We start from the raw sequence: 19,522 nt of genomic DNA, 5'->3' as shown, positions 1-19,522 counted from the left end.
ATAACTTTGTGTTGAAAATGACTTCGTCAAAATGTCGGACCTTCACATCACTTGTATTTTTATTAAAATATTATAATATTGTTTACCTGATGTTGGTTAACTTCCGCTTTCAAATATCCCGAGAGAAAATAATCACAAGGAGCTAGAATTGGAGAATATGCTGGGCTTGGAATATCATCTTGTAAAGATATCAGGTGCTCAAATAAGAATTAGTCAAAAGAGATTCATTAATGCTCTTGCTGTAAGTGCTGTGGCACCATCTTGTTAGGGCTACCAATTGAGACCCCACACTACAGTTAGTCACGTCTAGGCTGCAGGAGATTATGTAGCATCTCCAATGAACCCCCCGCCCCCCCCCAGAACTTGCTATTGCTGTCATGTCCTCCTCTTCAAGGAAATACGGGCATATAATTTGGCCTTGTACCAGAAATTTTGCTTGGTGATGCAGCACCCCGACAAACGAAAGTAATCTTCATCACCCGACAGCAATTCGGCTGTAGTCTAGTCGAGGCATACAGTTATGTAAATTTATTCTAGCATGTCAATGCTTGTTTTCAACTTAGTGCATGATGAAAGCACTTTGTTTGTCTTCTCTTTGCTTATAGTGCTTGTTGAAAATCGTGTTTTAAGGACTTTAATACATGAAAATTAAAATAGTGAAACAAGAGGCAATATATACCTCTTTAAGACTCTATTAATTTACCATGCGTAGAGTTAGTTTTGCTAAGACGTAACTTGTGGCGATTGCGGCAAAATTTGTCAGAGATTCTGGTAAACTTTCTTTCTCAGGAATACACATAGGCGTCCATATAGGGGGGAAGGGGGGGTCAAGCGCCCCCTTATAAATTGGCACTTTTTTTGCTTTTAGTACTTTTTTCTTTGCAAAAATGTAAAAGCATTTCTTCTCCAGCCATTAATGAATAAGTTTTTAAAATTTTAATTTTAATAACGTTCAATACTGAAATCGGTTTCCATGGGGAAAATATCTGAACTGCCCTCCCCCCTTAAAACTTTGCATATGGGCGCCCATGGGAACACACTGAAAATGTACTAATATCCAGTGGTGTCTTTCCATCCCGCTTCTCATTTGCTTTTGCTCTTATAAGCTGGTTTTCAAGCACATTTCTTCACTAGTGCGAGTGATCGTAAGTATACGAATGGTTTCCGTAACATTACCGAAATGTGATGGTAGCTAGTACGTCGTCTCGGATGTCCGTCTGTCGTCACTTTGTAGGTCCTTCTGTTCATCCCAAGGCTGTAACTCGGCTGAGGCAAAGAAGTCGTAGATAACGGCGGTGAAGGCGTAGACTGAAGCTGTCAGATAGAAGACGCTCGCCCAGTTCGCCCGAGTCTCCTGAAAAGTCAAGACGTCTGTCAGTGGCACAACAACTGTATTTATAAATTCTAAGAAAAGATGGCGTTGGTTTAGAAGTAAATGAGCCTACTTTGGGTCATATGACTGCGAAAAATTCCCACTTTTTGGGAATAATTCCTTTTGTCCTGTCCACTACTTATCTTTTTTTTGTAAACGAAAATGTTCTTTACTTTTTTGAATTCTTCTACAATTTTTCATCATTAAACTATTTCTAAAGCTTAAAAGATGAATTCTATGAAGATTGTGGGGTTTTTGCCTATTTCCTAATTGTGAAAGTTTAATGCAAATGAAAAACTCTCAGCAAAAATGTAATGGAAATTTTTGTATTCTATTTTTATTTAATTTGAGCTAAAAGGTTTTTATTACAACCTTTAGAATTTACATATTGAACAATATTTAGCCCTATCCCATATTAGAACACATTTTTTAAAAAAAAGTATGATCATCAAACTTTTTATTTTTTGAGATAATCTTAAAGCGCTCTTGAGTAAATTCATACATTTATACATTACAGAGCATAAAATTTCCTTTAAAACGGTATTTTTATTGTAGCTATAAGAGGTGATGGTTCCAAAGTTGTGAATTTTTGAAAAATTGACTGTTTCTCTCTCCTCCCCCATCTGTTTTATTTTTGGGACTAAACGACAAATCACTTTTCTTTTAAACTTGAGCTCTAGTTGAAATTTGAAACGGAAGAAAATAATAATAATAAAAAATATATCTGGAAATCGAAATAGTTTGACGTCAACGTTCAGTTTCGTTGCTTACGTTCCAATTTACCTGTCATTCTATACTTTTTGAATGATTTTTGAGGAAAAACAAATTTGAAATTACTGTTTGTCCACGGATTGTATGTAATTCGGCAATCTGCCAAGTATAGACTATTCCATCTGAATTAATCTAGCAGGGGAGAAGGGAAAATAACGATGAGATTTTGATGCACGCGTTGTATAATGTCACTAGTGCCTTATTCATTTATTGCATTCTGAAAAATAAAATAAGGGGAAACAAAAGTAGTTATCCTGGAGACGAAAAGAAAATAAACTATTTTCATTTCGTTCAGGAACGTAAAAACAAAATGGTAAGCTCAAAACTTTGTTGTGAATAAATAAATCAATTAATTTTTGCCGTGAGAATATAGATCGAATATACTTTAGATTTAAAAAATGTTGCTGTGAGCAAATTTTCATTTTTACAAAACTAAGGTTAAATAACAGAAAGGCAAAAGTGCACATATGAAACAAACTAACCTCCCTATAAACTAATAGATACGCCCATTTCCGCCTATAAAGCGGATATTAGCCTTTCCATGTAATCGATGGTCAAACAGAATTACTATATATTATTATTAGCATGTTTTTATTAGCTTCACCTGTATGCATGTATGTATCTTGTAACGGAATCTCACGACTCAAATTTCGCCCACTTCCTGAAGTCGGATTCTTTTGAAATTCGGCCTGCCACTCAGACCTGATGACAATGCAATATTCTGTAATCTAATTATTAACTATTAATTATTCATTTATTCCAATTTTAATCATATTTTTGCATAAATCCTCAAATATGTGGACGAAAAATGCTCGCTAAGACTAGTATTAAATTTCGATAGAAACCCCTGATTTTTCTGCATCAGATAAAATTCGTTTCAATGTTCCAAGGTAATTAGAATGCGAATTATAATTGTTTTTAACTAATTTCATGCCAAAATGTAGGTAAGCCTTCAAATGAAAATTCATCGTTGATCACGGTCATTGTAGAACAATGATTTTATTAAAATGTATCTCAAATTTTTAAAGTAATACAAAAATATGATTTCCACACGCATATATGGTATGGATTAGCTGGATTAGACGATTATTCGACAGGAAATTGATCGGAGGAGTTGAACGTTTTTAAAACTCTCCATAGTTACACCTTAAGGAGTATCATTATTCTTTTTGGAGTTTGAGAGAACCCCATTTCGAATGTTGCCCAAGCACTTTTTAGTCGTTTTATTATTATTATTATTCTTATTCTTATTATTTTTTTGGTGGGGGGGGGGTGGATTTAATGAATAGAAAATCTCGAATTATGTTAAAATAAATATTTCTTTTTAAAACAAGGAAAACGAAAAAAATAAAATAAAATAAGTTTAAAAAATTTAAAATCACGATTTTGTAGCAATATGAACGAAAAAGTAAAAATTATTTTTATGTGAAGAATGGTAAAATAGTTAACCAAACACTAAAGTTTAATGTAAAACAAGCCGGGGGCGGGAGGGGGGAGGGGGCGCGCTTCATATCAGTTGTCTTAAATTTCTTCCATTTGTTGTCCTTGAAAAAATGTAAATAGACAGAAGTCTACGTTTTTTTTTTTTCATTTTTTCAATGGTTTGGTCAATTATCTTCAAATATATAACAATAAATGATTGAGTAACGCTCCTGACGTCATCCAGGGGCGGATCTAGAGGAGGGCCATGGGGGCCATGGCCCCTCCCAAAGCCTTGTGATTGTAGGAATTTTTTTAAGAAAAAAAAAAGAAAAAAATATTACGAGAAGATAACAAAATTTAACACATGTATTTTACAGAAAAAGAAGTATAGGCCTTAATTGGGACAGAAATTATACCCCTATCCTCAAAACAAAACTTTTTTTTCCAAAATTTGTCTCCATCTTTTACATCCTTTATTGATTCCAACTACAGACACTTGGACGATCTCTAAATGCTGCGGTTCTCAGAGTATACCGTATACCTATTGTTCACAAGACCAAAGAGATTTCATTTTTATGGCTTTAATTTCGAAACTAGGAGGAGAACCCCCTTTTCCCATGCCCTTTCACAAATGCCTTGATATGTAGCAAAAAATTGCATTTTAAGTCTTTTATTTGGAAAAAGTGTCAACGGAAACTAGCTTATCCAGCCCTTATCACTTAACTTGCTTAAAAGCAACTTTTTTGGACTTCAATTACAAACGAGTTTTGATAGGACCCCCTCCTTCCCTAGTTTATATCGTGATGATAGCTTTAAAAAGGAGGTTTTTCAGAGGAGCTCACGAATCTTCCATCCCTTTCTAAAATATGTATAAATATAGTTAAAAATCGAATTTTTAGAGCCTCAAAGGCAAAATATTTCCAAGAAGAAAGGATTCTAAGCACCTTCACACTTCCTTTAATGTAAGCAAACAATTACCTAAAGGTGCATTTTTAGGGCTGGACAGCTGAAGAGCTAGAAGAGCACCCCTCCTCTTCTAACTTCTCAATGTATAATGACAGAATATTTTGGTTTTCTAAGCTTTATTTTCAAAAAGTATTTTGGATCCAGCGGCCGAAACCTGACCTTTCTCCGTTCATCATCAAAAATAGACAAAATGCGTTTTTAGTTTCTTAATTTTCAAAAATTACTCGAAAATTTAAACTTTGAAACATTTTTGAAGGAGATTCCTAAATCCACCCCCTCACCTAATATCTCGTTACCCCGAAAATTGAGTTTTTTAAAACTTAATTTAACAAAATTTCTGGGGAGTTATCAGGGCTCAATTTCCCAATAGACAGAGTAGGCAGCTGCCTAGGGTGGCAAAGTTTTCAGTGGCGGCAAATTTGCTATTATAATACACATTTTTTGAATTAAATTGTTATTCTTGAACGTAAAATATTAGCATTCTTTCATTTTCCACAGAGACAATTTTTTCTTGTAATTTAATAATGATTACTTTCACACATCTTATGAAATTCAAATGTTTTTCAATCATGGTATTTGTCGAATCGTCAGCAAAATTTGCCGAATAAAAAATTTTGTGGGAGATCACTGTGATCATTTCATTGGGGCGGGAACACTTTCTTACGTTTTTTTTTTTTTTTTTTTGAGTCAAGGATATTTTGCTTCTTTTAGGGGGGGGGGGGGGGGCAGATTTCAAATTTGTCTAGGGGGCGGCATGGAACTAAATTCAGCCTCTGCGGAGTTTGTTCAAAAATTTCGGATGGCCCCTCCCAAAACAGTCGACTGGATCCGCCACTGACGTCATCAACAATGAAACTCGCGTCACGGTATGATAATTTGATAGTATATTTTTAATGTTTGACATGCAGGGATTTTTTTTTTTTTGATATGACTGAACTGTATCCGATAACTTAACTGTTTTACTCATAAGAATGTCATTTTAGGATAATGAAGAAACGAAAAAGAGGTCAACAATTGAATGCTATCTACTGAGTTTAGGGGTTAATCTACTGGAATTAGGGTTACCATTTCAACTATCAAAATATCATCAAACAGACCATTGCTTCGTTCAAATGTAGAAGCAATTTTCACCCGTCATTCCTTGACGGGCGATTTTCTAGTTTTATAATACTTAACATTCAAAGATTTTTTTTTACTTCATATTGCTTACAAAAGCGTTTTTTTTTTTTTTTTTTTTTTTTTTTTGTAGTTTTCAAAATTGTTATTTCCTTTTTTTTTTTATAATTATGAATCTATTTTCATAGCAATAGGAATTATAACTAAAAATTTCTGTAGTTCCGCAGCTTCTATGCTTTTCTTAAACTTAAAAATGTTGAATAATAATAATAATTAAGTTAACCGTTGTGTTGTAAGTAAAATTGCTAAAACAACGAAATCATACATAAAATTACAAAAAAAAAAAAAAAAAACCACGGAATTCGAGGCTACGTAGAATTCTTTTCTCAATGCAAAATTGGTGATCTTCAGTGCATTAAAAACTAATTTACGATCACGGCGGGGAGGGAAATCCTAAATATGCCCCTTACTAGCAAAAAATACCCGGCGTTGCATGGGTCAGTAATAATTATGAGAAAAAATCGTTACTTGCTTTTTTTTTTCTGGTTTAAGTGAAAGAATTTAAAACACATCTTTTTGACGTGATTAAAAATAGAGTTTCTTCCCTTACCCATAAAAGTAAAATAGCAATAAGTATAAAGAACAAAATAGTATTGATTTAGAAACGAAAGCACTATATTTAAGCATATACAAATTTCCAAAACATGAAATTATTCTTCTCACGTTTAAACAGATTAATCTGTTGATACTTTTTTTTAAACATGGAGGTCTAAAACCTTCTCTGTATTGCTATTGAAGTTGCTTGTAATCCCCTTATACTTCCTTTAGTTATTTTGGGAAATTTCAATCATTGTAGGCTCTTGGTGCGATTTTACCGAATTTGCGGGAATCGTTTTGGGATACCTTCGATGATGCTCCCCCCTTCTTTTCTTACTTTGTAAAACGATATGATATTAATTTTCGTTACAAAGATATTATCGTCAGGTGCTGAGATATTTTTGGTCACCATAAAATGGCGCTAAGAGTTTCATCCGAAATGTTTCCAAAATAAGTAGTAAAATTTGGCGATTATTTGAAATTGTGCAAAAAGGAAAATTAATGGGAGTTTTTGTGCTGTTTATGAATTTCCCTAATTTAGCTGTGTGCTGGATTATTTAACACAGTAAAAAAAGTTTTTTAAAGATTCCTTGATTGGCGATATTTTGTTTACATGGTGAAAGCTGAGAAACATTATGACGTAGTCTTCGGCTTCAAAAACAGCGACGTTGAAAAAAACTGCCAAATGCATCAGCTACGGAAATCTTTCTGCAAAAATTTTGGCGATCTGCTGGTTGATTGGATAATGAGTAAGTGTTCAATCAGCGTAAATAAGAATATAAACCATTAATTACATTAAAGTTCTGTGTAAATGGAAAATGATCAGACAAATCATATATTATTTGCCAATCTTGTGCAAATATCTTACTTCAAGATTTGACTTGAGAAAAGCCTTGAACAATCACGAAAAGCAAAGATAGTCAACAATACAACAATTGTCGCTATCGACAGGGAGTTGAGATGATACCCTAAATACTATATTGTGTTGAGGAAAGCCTTCGAACATGGAACTAAAAAAGTCATAACTCGTTTTTTATTCTACTTAGAAATTTGGAACAGGTGCCATTTTCAGCAGAAAAATCAGAGCTTTCGATGGACATATAATGTAAATATGTGCAAGTATTTTTTCATCCCTATATTAGAGAATTTATACGAAAATTGTATTTTATTGCTCCCCTAAGGGGGTTTTGCCCCCCATAACGGGACGAAAACTACCCTATGTGTTATTCTGATGCATAAGCTATATTATTGTAAAGTTTCATCGAAATCCGTTCTGTAATTTTTGCGTGAAAGAGTAACAAACATCCATACAGACAAACTTTCGCATATATGAGTCGCTCAGAAGCCAATGCGGTTAAGTCCAAATCACAAAATTTGAGAAAATTAATGTTTTTTGATACATTAGTTTTTAAAATTCTTGGTGTATTAATTTAATTAGAAAAGTGTATAAAATCTTTTTTCGAAATGAAAACTCTGCAAAAAAACAAGATATGTTCAGGATGAGTAAATAAAAACGTAAGTATTTATTGAAATAATGACAGCATCTTAAAAATTTTAGGACTTATACCATTTGGCAGATGAAAAATATAAGAAATTTATGTAAAAATAATAAAATAACATTTATTGTCATAAGTTTTATGTTAATTCATCATAACAAACACCATCTTCTTACGAGTTATTTAAATGTAAATCTTGATCTCCATGTGTTGTCCTTAATGTCCTGTAAAAGTTGTGTTTAATTGGAGGTGTATACTTTAATAAACATATGATGTCTTTTTTTGTTTCTCTTGAAATTGTTCTGAATATAGGTTGAGTTATATTTTTTAAATTACCACCTATTTTTTTTTTTTTTTTTTTTTTAATATCAATTACATGAAAGGTATCATCCTCGTCAAAATTATGTTTGAACTTAATGCTGCTTGGGTTTGACCTTTCCAATTTTATGCATCTCATATTAAGCCAATTAATTGACTGTTAGTCCACTTGTTGATTTTTTTCTGTTGGTAACAGCTTCTTCCAATGGTTTTGTGGAAAGAAATTCTTGTGGATTCTGTCCTGAACATGAATCTGAATACATTATAATTTTTTGAAAATCCTTTGCGTACAGTTTAATGTGTTTAGTTAAACACGATGACACTTCTTGTGAACCCCGCGATGCTTGGGTTATAGGCCAAACATACATGTAGCCCTCGTCAGTCTTTAAATCATGGCAACCAAGATTGTATATAAATAAGTTTCTCTCGTAATAAGCCACTGATGTGGATAGTTTCGGAAATGGTAATGCTTTTTCTAAATCAAAACTAAACACGTATATTTCGTCTAAAGCTCTTAGTCGATCATTAGCCATACTATTCTATTACGGGCAATTTCTGCATTTCGCAAGTGTTCGTCATGTTCAACTTCAGCTGCATTTTTTTCTTCATCTATTGTAGATTGTTTTTTATTACCAAATAATCAGATTTTGCACAAGTATCTTTTGAAGGTTGCTTAAATTGTAAGTTAACTTTTGTCGAAAATATATGGTAATAAAACTTTTCCTTTACTGGTACAATTTGCTCTTCATTACATTGTTCGACATACAGGTTATACATTTTTGCAATAGAAAGATCTGAATTCAAGTATCTGCCACTGGGATTATGACTTCTTGTACAATGAATTTCTTGTTTTTCAGTGTTGCCAACAAATATCGAAGGAAGAAGAATAATTTAATTTTTATTTCAAAGTTTATGTAAAAAAATATTGATAAAAGGTGGACTTATTCACAATGGCTTCTGAAATTATTATACAATATGTTCAGAAGCTATTAAAAAAAGTGCTGTATAACCTTGAAAAAAATAACCAACGAGTAAATCCTTTAATAACTAAAAAGATTGATATTTATTTCGTCAAAATTTCCAAAAATCAGAAAATATCCAAAAATGGACTTAACCGCATTGGCTTCTGAGCGGCTCATATAATAGTAGTAAGATAGTTCACATTCCCGGAGTAAATTTCAACTACAGATCAATCATAAAGAGGACATGAAACATGTTGGGAAATGCAACGAAGAACTCATCTTCTGTTAACCGAAAAATATATTTCAACATTTGATGCCACATTTCGAAACTTCAAAAGGTGAAAAATAAAATAATAATAATCTTTACTAAGAATAAAGCTGAATATCTGGATGTCTGTGACGCGCATAGCGCCTAGACAGTTCGGCCGATTTTCATGAAATTCGGCACAAAATTAGTTTGTAGCATGGAGGTGTGCGCCTCGAAGCGATTTTTCGAAAACTCGATTTTATTCTTTTTCTTTTCCAATTTTAAGAACATTTTACCGAGCAAATTATCATTTCATGGACGAACAAATTTTACCGTAACGTGAGAGAGCAAATTGTCATAACGTGAAACATGGGCGAGCAAATGAACATAGCAAATTGGCAAGAGATTCATCATCTATTATTTGTAAATATATAAGCTCATCAAATGACCTTTTAATTTTCTACTACGGGCAAAGCCATGTGGGTACCGCTAGTAATCACCTAACTTGATAATCTCTTCTTTACTCACCCCGTGCTCCGTAAATCCACCAACGACCGCAGGTCCGATGACGCCGCATAGGTTGGCGGCCGTGTTCGTCAGTCCGTACAGGATTCCTGCAAAGATTACAGTAGTTTTCTAAAGCGCTCTGTTGTATGTCGTGTCGACCTAAGCAGGGAACCACACGAATTGTGAGAAAATGGAAAATAAAATTTAAATAGAGAGAGAGCAATCGAAAGAGCATAGTGAAGCTTTTATTTATTTTGTTGCATGAATTAATTGTCCTCGTCTCCCCATTATAGAGATATGAGAGCTTAAAGTCTGCCAAAATTTTTAGAAAAGTCGCCAAATTTAAAGATTGAACGAGAAATCGAAAGTGCCACGACTTCACTTTCTACGTAAGGCAGGAAATCTTACCTTCAAAGCTTGTCAAAGATGTTTTCCTCTCGTCTCACCGAAATTCATTAAATGTGGTCGCTGAATTTGTTTAAAATTTTGGTAGACTTTTAGATTTCATAGTTCGATAACGGGGAGACTAGGTCAAATAATTAATATGTCGAAAAACATGTTTTAATATGCTCTTTCTCATTTTATTGCTACTTTTTTAGATTCCCTTCATCATTACTACATCGTATGGTTTCCTGGCAAGGACAATATCTCCGACCTCGTTCAAAAACTTACCAGCGAACTGCGGACTCATGTCGACGTGTGTGACGTTGACTCCAGAGAAAGTGCAGGCGTTAAGGGCCATGGCCAGAGTGATGAGTCCCACTATAAGCTCCGGGCGGCACCCGGAAACGGTCACACCCACCAAACACGCCGCGGGACCCAACATACCTAATGGAGAATGATGGAACTTATAGAAGTCAGCAAAAGCATCTAGATGTCAAAAAGTTATTCGAGGATTCAAGAAAAGAAAAGAAAAGAAAGAAAAAAAAATTGTATACATGTAGCCAAACCTCAGAGGAAACAATGGGGTGGTTTCCTTAAGTCAAAGTACTACTTTTAGTCATAGAAATAAATAGAATGTGCAAAAAAAAAAAAAAAAAAAAAAAAAAAAACATGGACCTAAAAATACTTTCATTTTCCCAACAGTTTTTTAAAAATTAATTTCTTAAAATATCCGATTTTTCAAACAAGGCGTGATCTTGATGACGTTACGAATGATGCGATTTGCCGCATCTTTCTACCACGTTTCCACGTTATGATAATCAAGAAGCGAATGTATGCAACAATGTATTAGCAACACGTGAATTGTTTATTAAATAAAATATCGTTTTTTGCCAATTTGGCGAAACCCGTAACTTTGCCGTGGTAACCCTAGCTGCACTACTATGAAAAGTCCGATCCAAAATGGTTAAACTTAAGCTGATGCGTCGACCTATTTATATAGCGGCTCTAGTTAGAACTGCAGCAAACTTTTACATAAATACCGAGCATTCATTTGAAATATAAATAAGATTGTTACTTTTCGTGATGGTTAAACATGTAATTTCGATTCAATTGATACATGAAATGCCGTATGTGTTGACGTTATTTTGTGTCTGTTTTTGTCACCAACATGAAAATTAGTGATAAAATTTGATATGATAAATTCACTGGAAAGCGAAAATCTTCTGTTATTAATAATACTGAAAATATACACATGCCATTATCCCCACATTTGTTCGGTGCATCTTTTCTATATCAGATCTCGGACCTCACCTATTTATATTAAGCTTAGAATTAGGTGCATAAGAATAAATTTTAATCTCATTGTTTTCAATTCGGGCCCTCTTTTTTGTGCAGGCCCTATTGTTGCGGTGCTGTCTAGGCCCCCAAATGGGAGACATGACACACGTGCGCGCGCGCGTTTGTGCTACTCATAGGAACTGCAGCTGCTATGAGGTATAAGGTAATTTAGCAATGGCGCCATTTGTCTCGGTGAATTTAGCCTTTTTTGGGATAACATTACTGTACCAAATCAAAGAATGTGAAAGTCACTGGTTGAAAAATCCGTTGCATATTTCTTTCTAACTCACCGATGGTGTTGAATATTTTGCGAATGCTAGTGATGCTTATGGTACCGGATCGCCGTATTCTGTCAGCGAGATATGAAGCAATCCAGCAGGAGACTGCCTGAACAATGTAAGGTAATGCAGACAAGAGGCCGTTCTGGAAAAGAAAAACAACATGAGGTTTCAAGAGACACTAGGAAGCTCTATTTTGCTCTCCAATATGCCCTCCAATATCCGGGAAATCAGCCATTATGGAGGAGAAGGTTTGACGATCTGGGCAGGCATTATGTTGGATGGCTGCACACCCCTCCATGTCTTTGAGAGAGGCTCTGTGACAGTTGCGAGGTACAGGGATGTGGTCTTGGAGCCCTATGCTCACCTCTTGAGGGGCGTTGTTAGCCCCGAGTTAATTTAATGGATGTTAACACAAGGCCACATAGAGTTCTACTGGTCGACGAATTTCCTGAAGAGGAGGATATTCACTGGATGGATTGATCAAGCAGATCTCTAGACTCCAATCCTATAGAGCATGTCTGGGACTCTCTTGGGAGCGCAATTGCAACTCGTAAACCCCTCCGGGGACCCTCAATAGTCTGAGTACTACAGCGTTGTTGAACGAGTGGAAACAATTTCCTCAGGATCCCATAAACTGCTTCATTTCAAGTAGGGAGTCGCACTGCGAGGTCTATATGTCTGTTAGAGAGGACCGAACCTCATATTAACCCATTTTTTTGTTCAATTTTGCAACCGCTTTTTCATACCCTCCGACTTTAACAAGTGTTATTTATGATCATGCGTGTGTATTTTAAATTTTGGATGGTTATTTGTCTTTTTTTGTTTCAATGTACGTACATACCAAATTGCATTAAAATCGATCCAGTAGTTTTGGAGAAAATTGACCAAATCTGAAAATTGTCGTAATTTCTTGCACCAGTGTAGGCTAAGTAAGACCCGTTCCGAGTCTGAGTCGTTATGCTGAAGAAAAAGTGTGATAGTTTTTAAAAACAAAAAAATAGCAACTTGCAAGAACTTTTTGCTTTTCAGTTTTAATAATCGAAAGAAAAATCCAATATTTTGATTCAGACGTCACATGACTTCCTTACACATCTATTAAATGATTGATGTTTTCTAGTAATTTAAAAGAATTAGAAGCATATGTATTCATCTACGCGCGTTAGAAATAATATTTCTTAATGCATATTTTTCAATGAGGTTTTAGATTTATTATGAAACTAGCGAAAATACACGGCGTTGCATGGGTCAGTAATAATTATTAGAAAAAATCGTTACTTGCTTTTGTTTTCTGTTTTAAGTGAAAGAATTTAAAACACATCTTTTTGACGTGATTAAAAATCGAGTTTCTTCCTTACCCATAAAACTAAAATAGTAATAAGTATGAAGAACAAAGTAGTATTGATTTAGAAACGAAAGCACTATATTTAAGCATATACAAATTTAAAAAACATGAAATTAATCTTCTCATGTTTAAAAAGATTAATCTGTTGATACTTTTTTTTTTAACATGGAGTCTAAAACCTTCTCTGTATGGCTAATGAAGTACGAAGTGATTAAAAAAAAGTAGCCGCGCTCGTAGACCCTTATACTTGCTTTAGTTATTTCGGGAAATTTCAATCATTGTGGCTCTTGGTGCGATTTTACCGAACTTGCGAAAGTCGTTTCGGGGTACCTTCGATGATGCTCCCCCATTCTTTCCTTGCTTTGTAAAACGATATGATATTAATTTTCGTTACAGAGATATCGTCGCCAATTTGCTGAGATATTTTTGGTCACCATAAAATGGCGCTAAACAGTTTCATCCGAAATGTTACCAAAATAAGTAATAAAATTAGGTGATTGTTTGAAATTGTGCAAAAAGGAAAATTAATGGAAGTTTTTGTGCTGTTTATGGATTTGCCTAATTTAGTTGCTGGATTATTTAACACAGTAAAGAAAGTCTTTTGAAAATTCTTTGATTGGCGATATTTTGTTTACATGGTGAAAGCTGAGAAACATTATGACGTAGTCTTCGGCTTCAAAAACAGCAACGTTGAAAAAACTGCCAAAAGCATCAGCTACGGAAATCTTTCTGCAAAAATTTTGGCGATCTGCTGGTTGTTTGGATAATGAGTAAGTGTTCAATCAGCATAAATAATAATAAAAACCATTAATTACATTAAAGTTACGTTTAAATGGAAAATCATCAGCCAAATCATGTATTATTTGCCAATCTTGTGCAAAAATCTTACTTCAAGATTTGACTTGAGAAAAGCCTTGAACAATCACGAAAAGCAAAGAAAGTCAACAATACAACAATTGTCGCTATCGACAGAGAGTTGAGATGATACACTAAATACTGTATTGAGTTGAGCCTTCGAACATGGATCTAAAAAGCTCATAACTCGTTTTTTATTCTACTTAGAAATTTCGAACAGGTGCCATCTTCAGCAGAAAAATCAGAGCTTTCGATGGACATATAATGTAAATATGTGCAAGTATTTTTTCATCCCAATATTAGAGAATTTATACAAAAATTGTGTTTTATTGCCCCCCTAAGGGGGTTTTGCCCCCCATAACGGGACGAAAACTACCCTATGTGTTATTCTGATGCATAAGCTATATTATTGTAAAGTTTCATCAAAATCCGTTCAGTAGTTTTTGCGTGAAAGAGTAACAAACATCCATACATCCATACATCCATACAGACAAACTTTCGCATATATATAATATTAGTAAGATTGTGGTACCCGCACGGCTTTGCCCGTAATAAAAAATTAAAAGATGTTTTGGTTCGCCTATATATTTACAAATAATGCATGGTGAATTTTCTCGCATACCCCCATCATGCTACAAACTAACTTTGTGCCGAGAGAGAGAGAGACTTTCAATTTTATTATTAGTGGTAAAGATTCTTACCTAAACCTGGGGGTTCCGCCCGCATTCGGTTGACCACTTAACCGGAACGCCTGCCTTGCACCCCAGAGCTCTCAGTCTCATAAACTGAGGCCCCAACAGGCTGTTGCGTCACTGAATTTAGTTTAATGTAGTTTACAGTGTATAGTACACACACATTTTGAGAATTCCACTTTCAAATTCAGAGAATGTACTACAGGCACAACAATAAAGTGTAATCTAGTGCCTTAGAGTGAGCAGATTTTTTTTTTTTTTTAATACTTACACCCCTAGTTTATTGTAAACCACGCAAAAAAGACTACTCCACAGAATCGTGCTACAAATTATCTGCCTTCAACGTCGGTTCGACTGGAATCACCCTAAATATTGCTTAACTGCTGCTGAATTTCGTATTTCGTTTGTGCAAAGTTGTCCAAAGTTAACGGCAAAAAAGTTAGGCAATTTAACCTAAAATGATCCCTTTCGGAACTTCAACCGAAAAGGAAGATATACAATTAAGCCCTGTACAGACAACACACACAAAGTTTTAACCTGCTACTGCATCAAGTTTTTTTTTTAGGTTTGCGAGAAAAATACAGCCGTTACGAGAAAACTTGTTACAATTTACTCGGGGATAGTGTGCAATTTTACTATAACTTCTGGTTAAACATAAAAAATTGCAGTACTTTTCTGTGTCTTAGCATAAAAGAGTACCCATAACATATTGATCTACTTTAAATAGCATGTTAAGATTCATTTTTCTGTGGGTAGATTCACGGAAAAATTCTAATTTTAAAACTCTCCCTTGACAAAATTTGAGCAGGATTGCCACGAAACGAAACCAAAGCTCTAACTTCAAAGTAAATTACGCTGATCTCAGTAGTTATGGTCATTTACTGGCTTTTGAAGTATATTGTCTTGAAAACTACATTTGTTGATTAGCGTTTTAGTTTTAAGCTAAAGTAGTTCTTGGAACTGAGCTTGGCCAAGAAAGAGAGAAGGATATAACTTCCCTTCCCTCAGAGGCTACTCGGTCCCTCTAATTTGCAGAAAAAATGCATCCGTTAGCTACAATATTCCGTGCTTCTTTGACATTAATTTCACTTTCTAGACTCTAGTTAACCAAATCGTTTGTCACAGGAGTTATATCATTGTTTACCTATGCAATGTAAGCAGGGGCCAATCCAGGATTTTTTTCTTTGCTACCTATTTTTGTGAAAGTATTGCATCATTCTATTTTTGTGAATGTTCTTTTTTATCAGCATTGTTTTTGTGAACTTTTAGAGGCATCCTAATTTTTGTAAAAGAGAAGTAGAACAAGGGAAATTTTAGTTCAAAAAGTGTAAATGTCATTTAGTATTATTTTTAACAGGTTTCGTTTTTTGGGGAGCTAAAAATCTAAGAAGTACCAAAAATACCATCGTAATTTCAGCTTAATGGGCTATGTAATGTGTACAATATTGGAAATTATGAGAAAAACGGTGTCTCAAAATATATTAAAAGATTGTGATGATATTGTATAAATACACTTTGGCGAGAAACAGCTAAAAATTAGTTAAAATATCACAAAAAGGTTGCTATTTAAGCGTTTGTTCATATAAACCTGCTTAGAATTTTATTTTATGAGTAAATTTTGTTTTAAACAGAGAAACAAGTTTTATATTTTAAAATGAAAATTTTTGTGAAATTTTCGATGTTTTTGTGAAGCTACTGATTTTATTACTTGATTTTTGTGAAAGTACCTATTTCAAAACAAGATTTTTGTGAAGGTACCGAAAAATGGTAGCAAAATCAGCCTGTATTGGGCCCTGATAAGGATACTTGGTTAATACTTCAACTCAGGTAAACTATACAAAAATGCAAAATCTGTTTTTTTTTTTTTTTTGGAAGTTGATAATACAAAAACTGGATTATCTGTGCCAATTACTCTGATCTGTTGTAATCAGGGCGGTCATTCCAAGCTGGTCAACTTGTGAGATCGAGATTCTCGCTCACGTGATCGGTGGTGACGTAGAAATGTCGCAAAGTAGTATTCTAATCTACTCGAACTTAGCTTGCGGCTAGGTTCGAGTAGATTAGAATACTACTTTGCGACATTTCTACGTCACAACTGGTCACGTGAGTGATAATCTCGATCTCACAAGCTGACGAGCTTGGAATGACCACCCACAAGTTTGGTGTAATCAATTCAATCAAGATAAAGCGAAATAAAAAGTATAGCACTCACCTCTTTGACGTCAAAGTGTAAGATGGTACTGAGGTAGCTGGGTAACTCTGTGAGAAGGATGAGGTAGCCGAAGCTGTGGCCAAAATGGGCGATCACAAGAGCCCACATTGGAACCGACCGAAAAATGGCCGTCCATGGAACCCGTCGCTTTACCTGGACATATCGAAAAAAGAAATAAATATTGTGAATGGTTTAAATTGGCAGATGCACTGTAAAAACGATTCAGAAACGTTCCTGGAAGATAATTGGGAGCTGATATGTCCAATTTCTGCCAGCAACAAATCTTGCAAAAACCAGGAACGTTTCCCGCCTAATTTGGGGAGACTTTCTGAAATCATCCTTGACGTTTTCTGAACAATTTGGGAACCCCTCCCGGCTAAAGCCGTTCATGTCCCAGGATTTTTCGAGAAAAATCAGGTACGTTTAATATATTTGATTAGAACCTTCCTGATTTACCAAGAAAGTACCAGAAGCATTAATGCAGCACCATGGAGAAGGCTAAGACAGAAGTGCAAGTAAGAACTAAGCATCTCTCTCGCCTGCAATTCTTGCCTTGCAAAGCTGCAGCTATCCAGTGACTTATTCGCTCTCATCGGGCGCTTAGTCAATCTGGACAGGTCGTGATCGAACTAAAGCCGATGCATAAAATAAGCACGCTCAGTCAATTTTTAAACTGATAGTTAAAAATATTTTTCACAACAGTGGAAAGTCTGCATTCGTACAACTTGTAACAGTTCAGGAAACTTTTTCTCAAAGATATTTGATTTTATGGGGAAATAGATAAAAACCCGTGAAAACCCCAAACCTTCCATGGTCGTTCAGTAATGTTTCGGAATTTTTTTACAGTGTGAGAGTTCATTTTGAGGTTTAATTCATAAGTTGCTATTTCAATTCTTGCTTTCTTTTCTTTATTTTTTTTTGATTATATCTCATGAAGAATATATCTGAACAATACGCATAATTACGCATCGACCTACTCCTTCTGCCAATTTGTCGATTTCCTAGTGAATAACCCAGTATAACATGAGCGAAGAGAGTTTTTTCAATACTTCGCTTCATATAAATGCGGAGAAAGAAAACCCTTTTGAATTTTGTCACCTGAGAATGGATTCGTACCTTGTCGCATGGTACTTCTTTCTCATCTAATTGGAAGAGTTGTAACTCGTGCATGGAAATGCTTGGATGATCGGTTGGTCTTTCGTACGCCAAGAATGCCCAGAACAGGAACCAGACGCAGCCAACGGTACCTGGGGATGAGATGCGCACATTTCTTTGAGAAAATAGGTTATGATTCACATCACAAATAAGATCTCGTGAAGCCTGAATGGAACTGCCATAAAAAAAAAGTCTCAAATACGTCACCAGATACTGTCTTTTGGTGACATCACGAGAAAGATTTTCTGACGTCTCTCGGGGAGAATGGTAACCAGTGCTGGTTGATTGATTTTATTGTTTTAATGCAGAAAGAACCTGAATGGCTTATACTACGCTAGACTATACCTGGAGGTCTGAACGAAACAAAGGGTAGGAAAACAAATGAAACGAGCTGATGTGTGCATCACATGACTTCCTTTTACTCCAATTTAATGTCATTTTCCCATTATTGGCAATTTTAATGTGATTCAATAGTTTACTCTCTAAATATCACCATCAGTGGCCAAATTGAAACAGATTTAAAAAAAAAAATCGTTGTAATTAACTCGGGAATCGTCATTATGGATATTTCACGTGTCTATACGTTCTTAAGCACTTATCCACGTGTGGCCGAGTCGAAAAAAAAAACTCAATATTCATTTGGTGGTAAGTAAAATGGAAATTAAGGTCGATTTTTGAGTGAAATTTTTTTCGCGAATACAATACTTCTTTTTTTTGTAAAAGGAAGTAAAGAACGAAGTGCCGAAAAGGAAATAGTGTATTTACAACTTGAACTATGAGGAGTGGGAGGGGTGCCATTTATTTCATATATGCTCATAAATAGACGACTATAAAACTATGCGATGCTTGAAAACAAGTGTTTTGCGTTTACTGCAACAGATAATTGAGTACGCTGGTAGAAAGGCAACATTTTATCGCAATCGTTCAGTATTGTTACGCTGTGATTCATGGTAAAAACATTATTTGTGATGAATCTCTTATGACTCATCACATATCGGAGAATCATTAAAATACAGCTCATTAGATCAGCGACTCCCAACCTTTTTTTGCTGCGCGGATCACCAGTTAAGTTAAAAAGTGTCTGAAGCCAACTAACTACTAAATAGAAAAGTAAACATTATAATGACACGTAAACATGTGCGTGTGTGTAATGTGCACATTTGTGAGTTATTAGTAAGAGATACTGTACAAGAAAAAATAAAGACTATAATTTTTATAACGAAAATAATTTAATTATGCTCATTTACCTATCACAAGTGTAAAAAAAATCAAAAACTTGTGATCAAAGTTTAAAAAAGCAGTGTGATTTTTTAATTTTTCCTTCACTATACAGTCAATATTGGAGTTGAAACTGGAAATAATTCAGAACATTCAATTTATTCCTATATGGGAGGGTGACCCAAAGCGGGTAGTTCGCCCAAAGCGGTTAGGCCATTGATGTAAGCGATCGAAGCGGTTAGGCCAGCGGATGGCCATGGTGTGTAAGCGG

At 34.8% G+C, this 19,522-nt stretch overlaps 1 protein-coding gene across 2 annotated transcripts in view; it reads right to left on the bottom strand.

Moving 5' to 3' along the window:
* LOC129217536 (sialin-like) overlaps positions 1-19,522 on the bottom strand; it is a 60,446-nt gene continuing 40,924 nt past the window's right edge. The window contains exons 5-10 of one of the 2 annotated variants that reach the window (XM_054851854.1): positions 17,995-18,125; positions 16,879-17,031; positions 11,787-11,919; positions 10,447-10,602; positions 9,796-9,933; positions 1-1,354 (exon numbers count right to left, since the gene is read on the bottom strand). In XM_054851854.1, the coding sequence (XP_054707829.1) occupies positions 1,245-1,354; positions 9,796-9,933; positions 10,447-10,602; positions 11,787-11,919; positions 16,879-17,031; positions 17,995-18,125 (821 nt within the window). In that variant the 3' untranslated portion in view covers positions 1-1,244. The remainder of the gene's footprint in view (positions 1,355-9,795; positions 9,934-10,446; positions 10,603-11,786; positions 11,920-16,878; positions 17,032-17,994; positions 18,126-19,522) is intronic. The other variant, XM_054851853.1, reaches the window with a different exon arrangement.

Source organism: Uloborus diversus, chromosome 2 (genome assembly GCF_026930045.1).
Source record: "Uloborus diversus isolate 005 chromosome 2, Udiv.v.3.1, whole genome shotgun sequence".
NCBI lineage: Eukaryota > Metazoa > Arthropoda > Arachnida > Araneae > Uloboridae > Uloborus > Uloborus diversus.
This window is presented reverse-complemented; position numbering and strand designations above follow the sequence as displayed.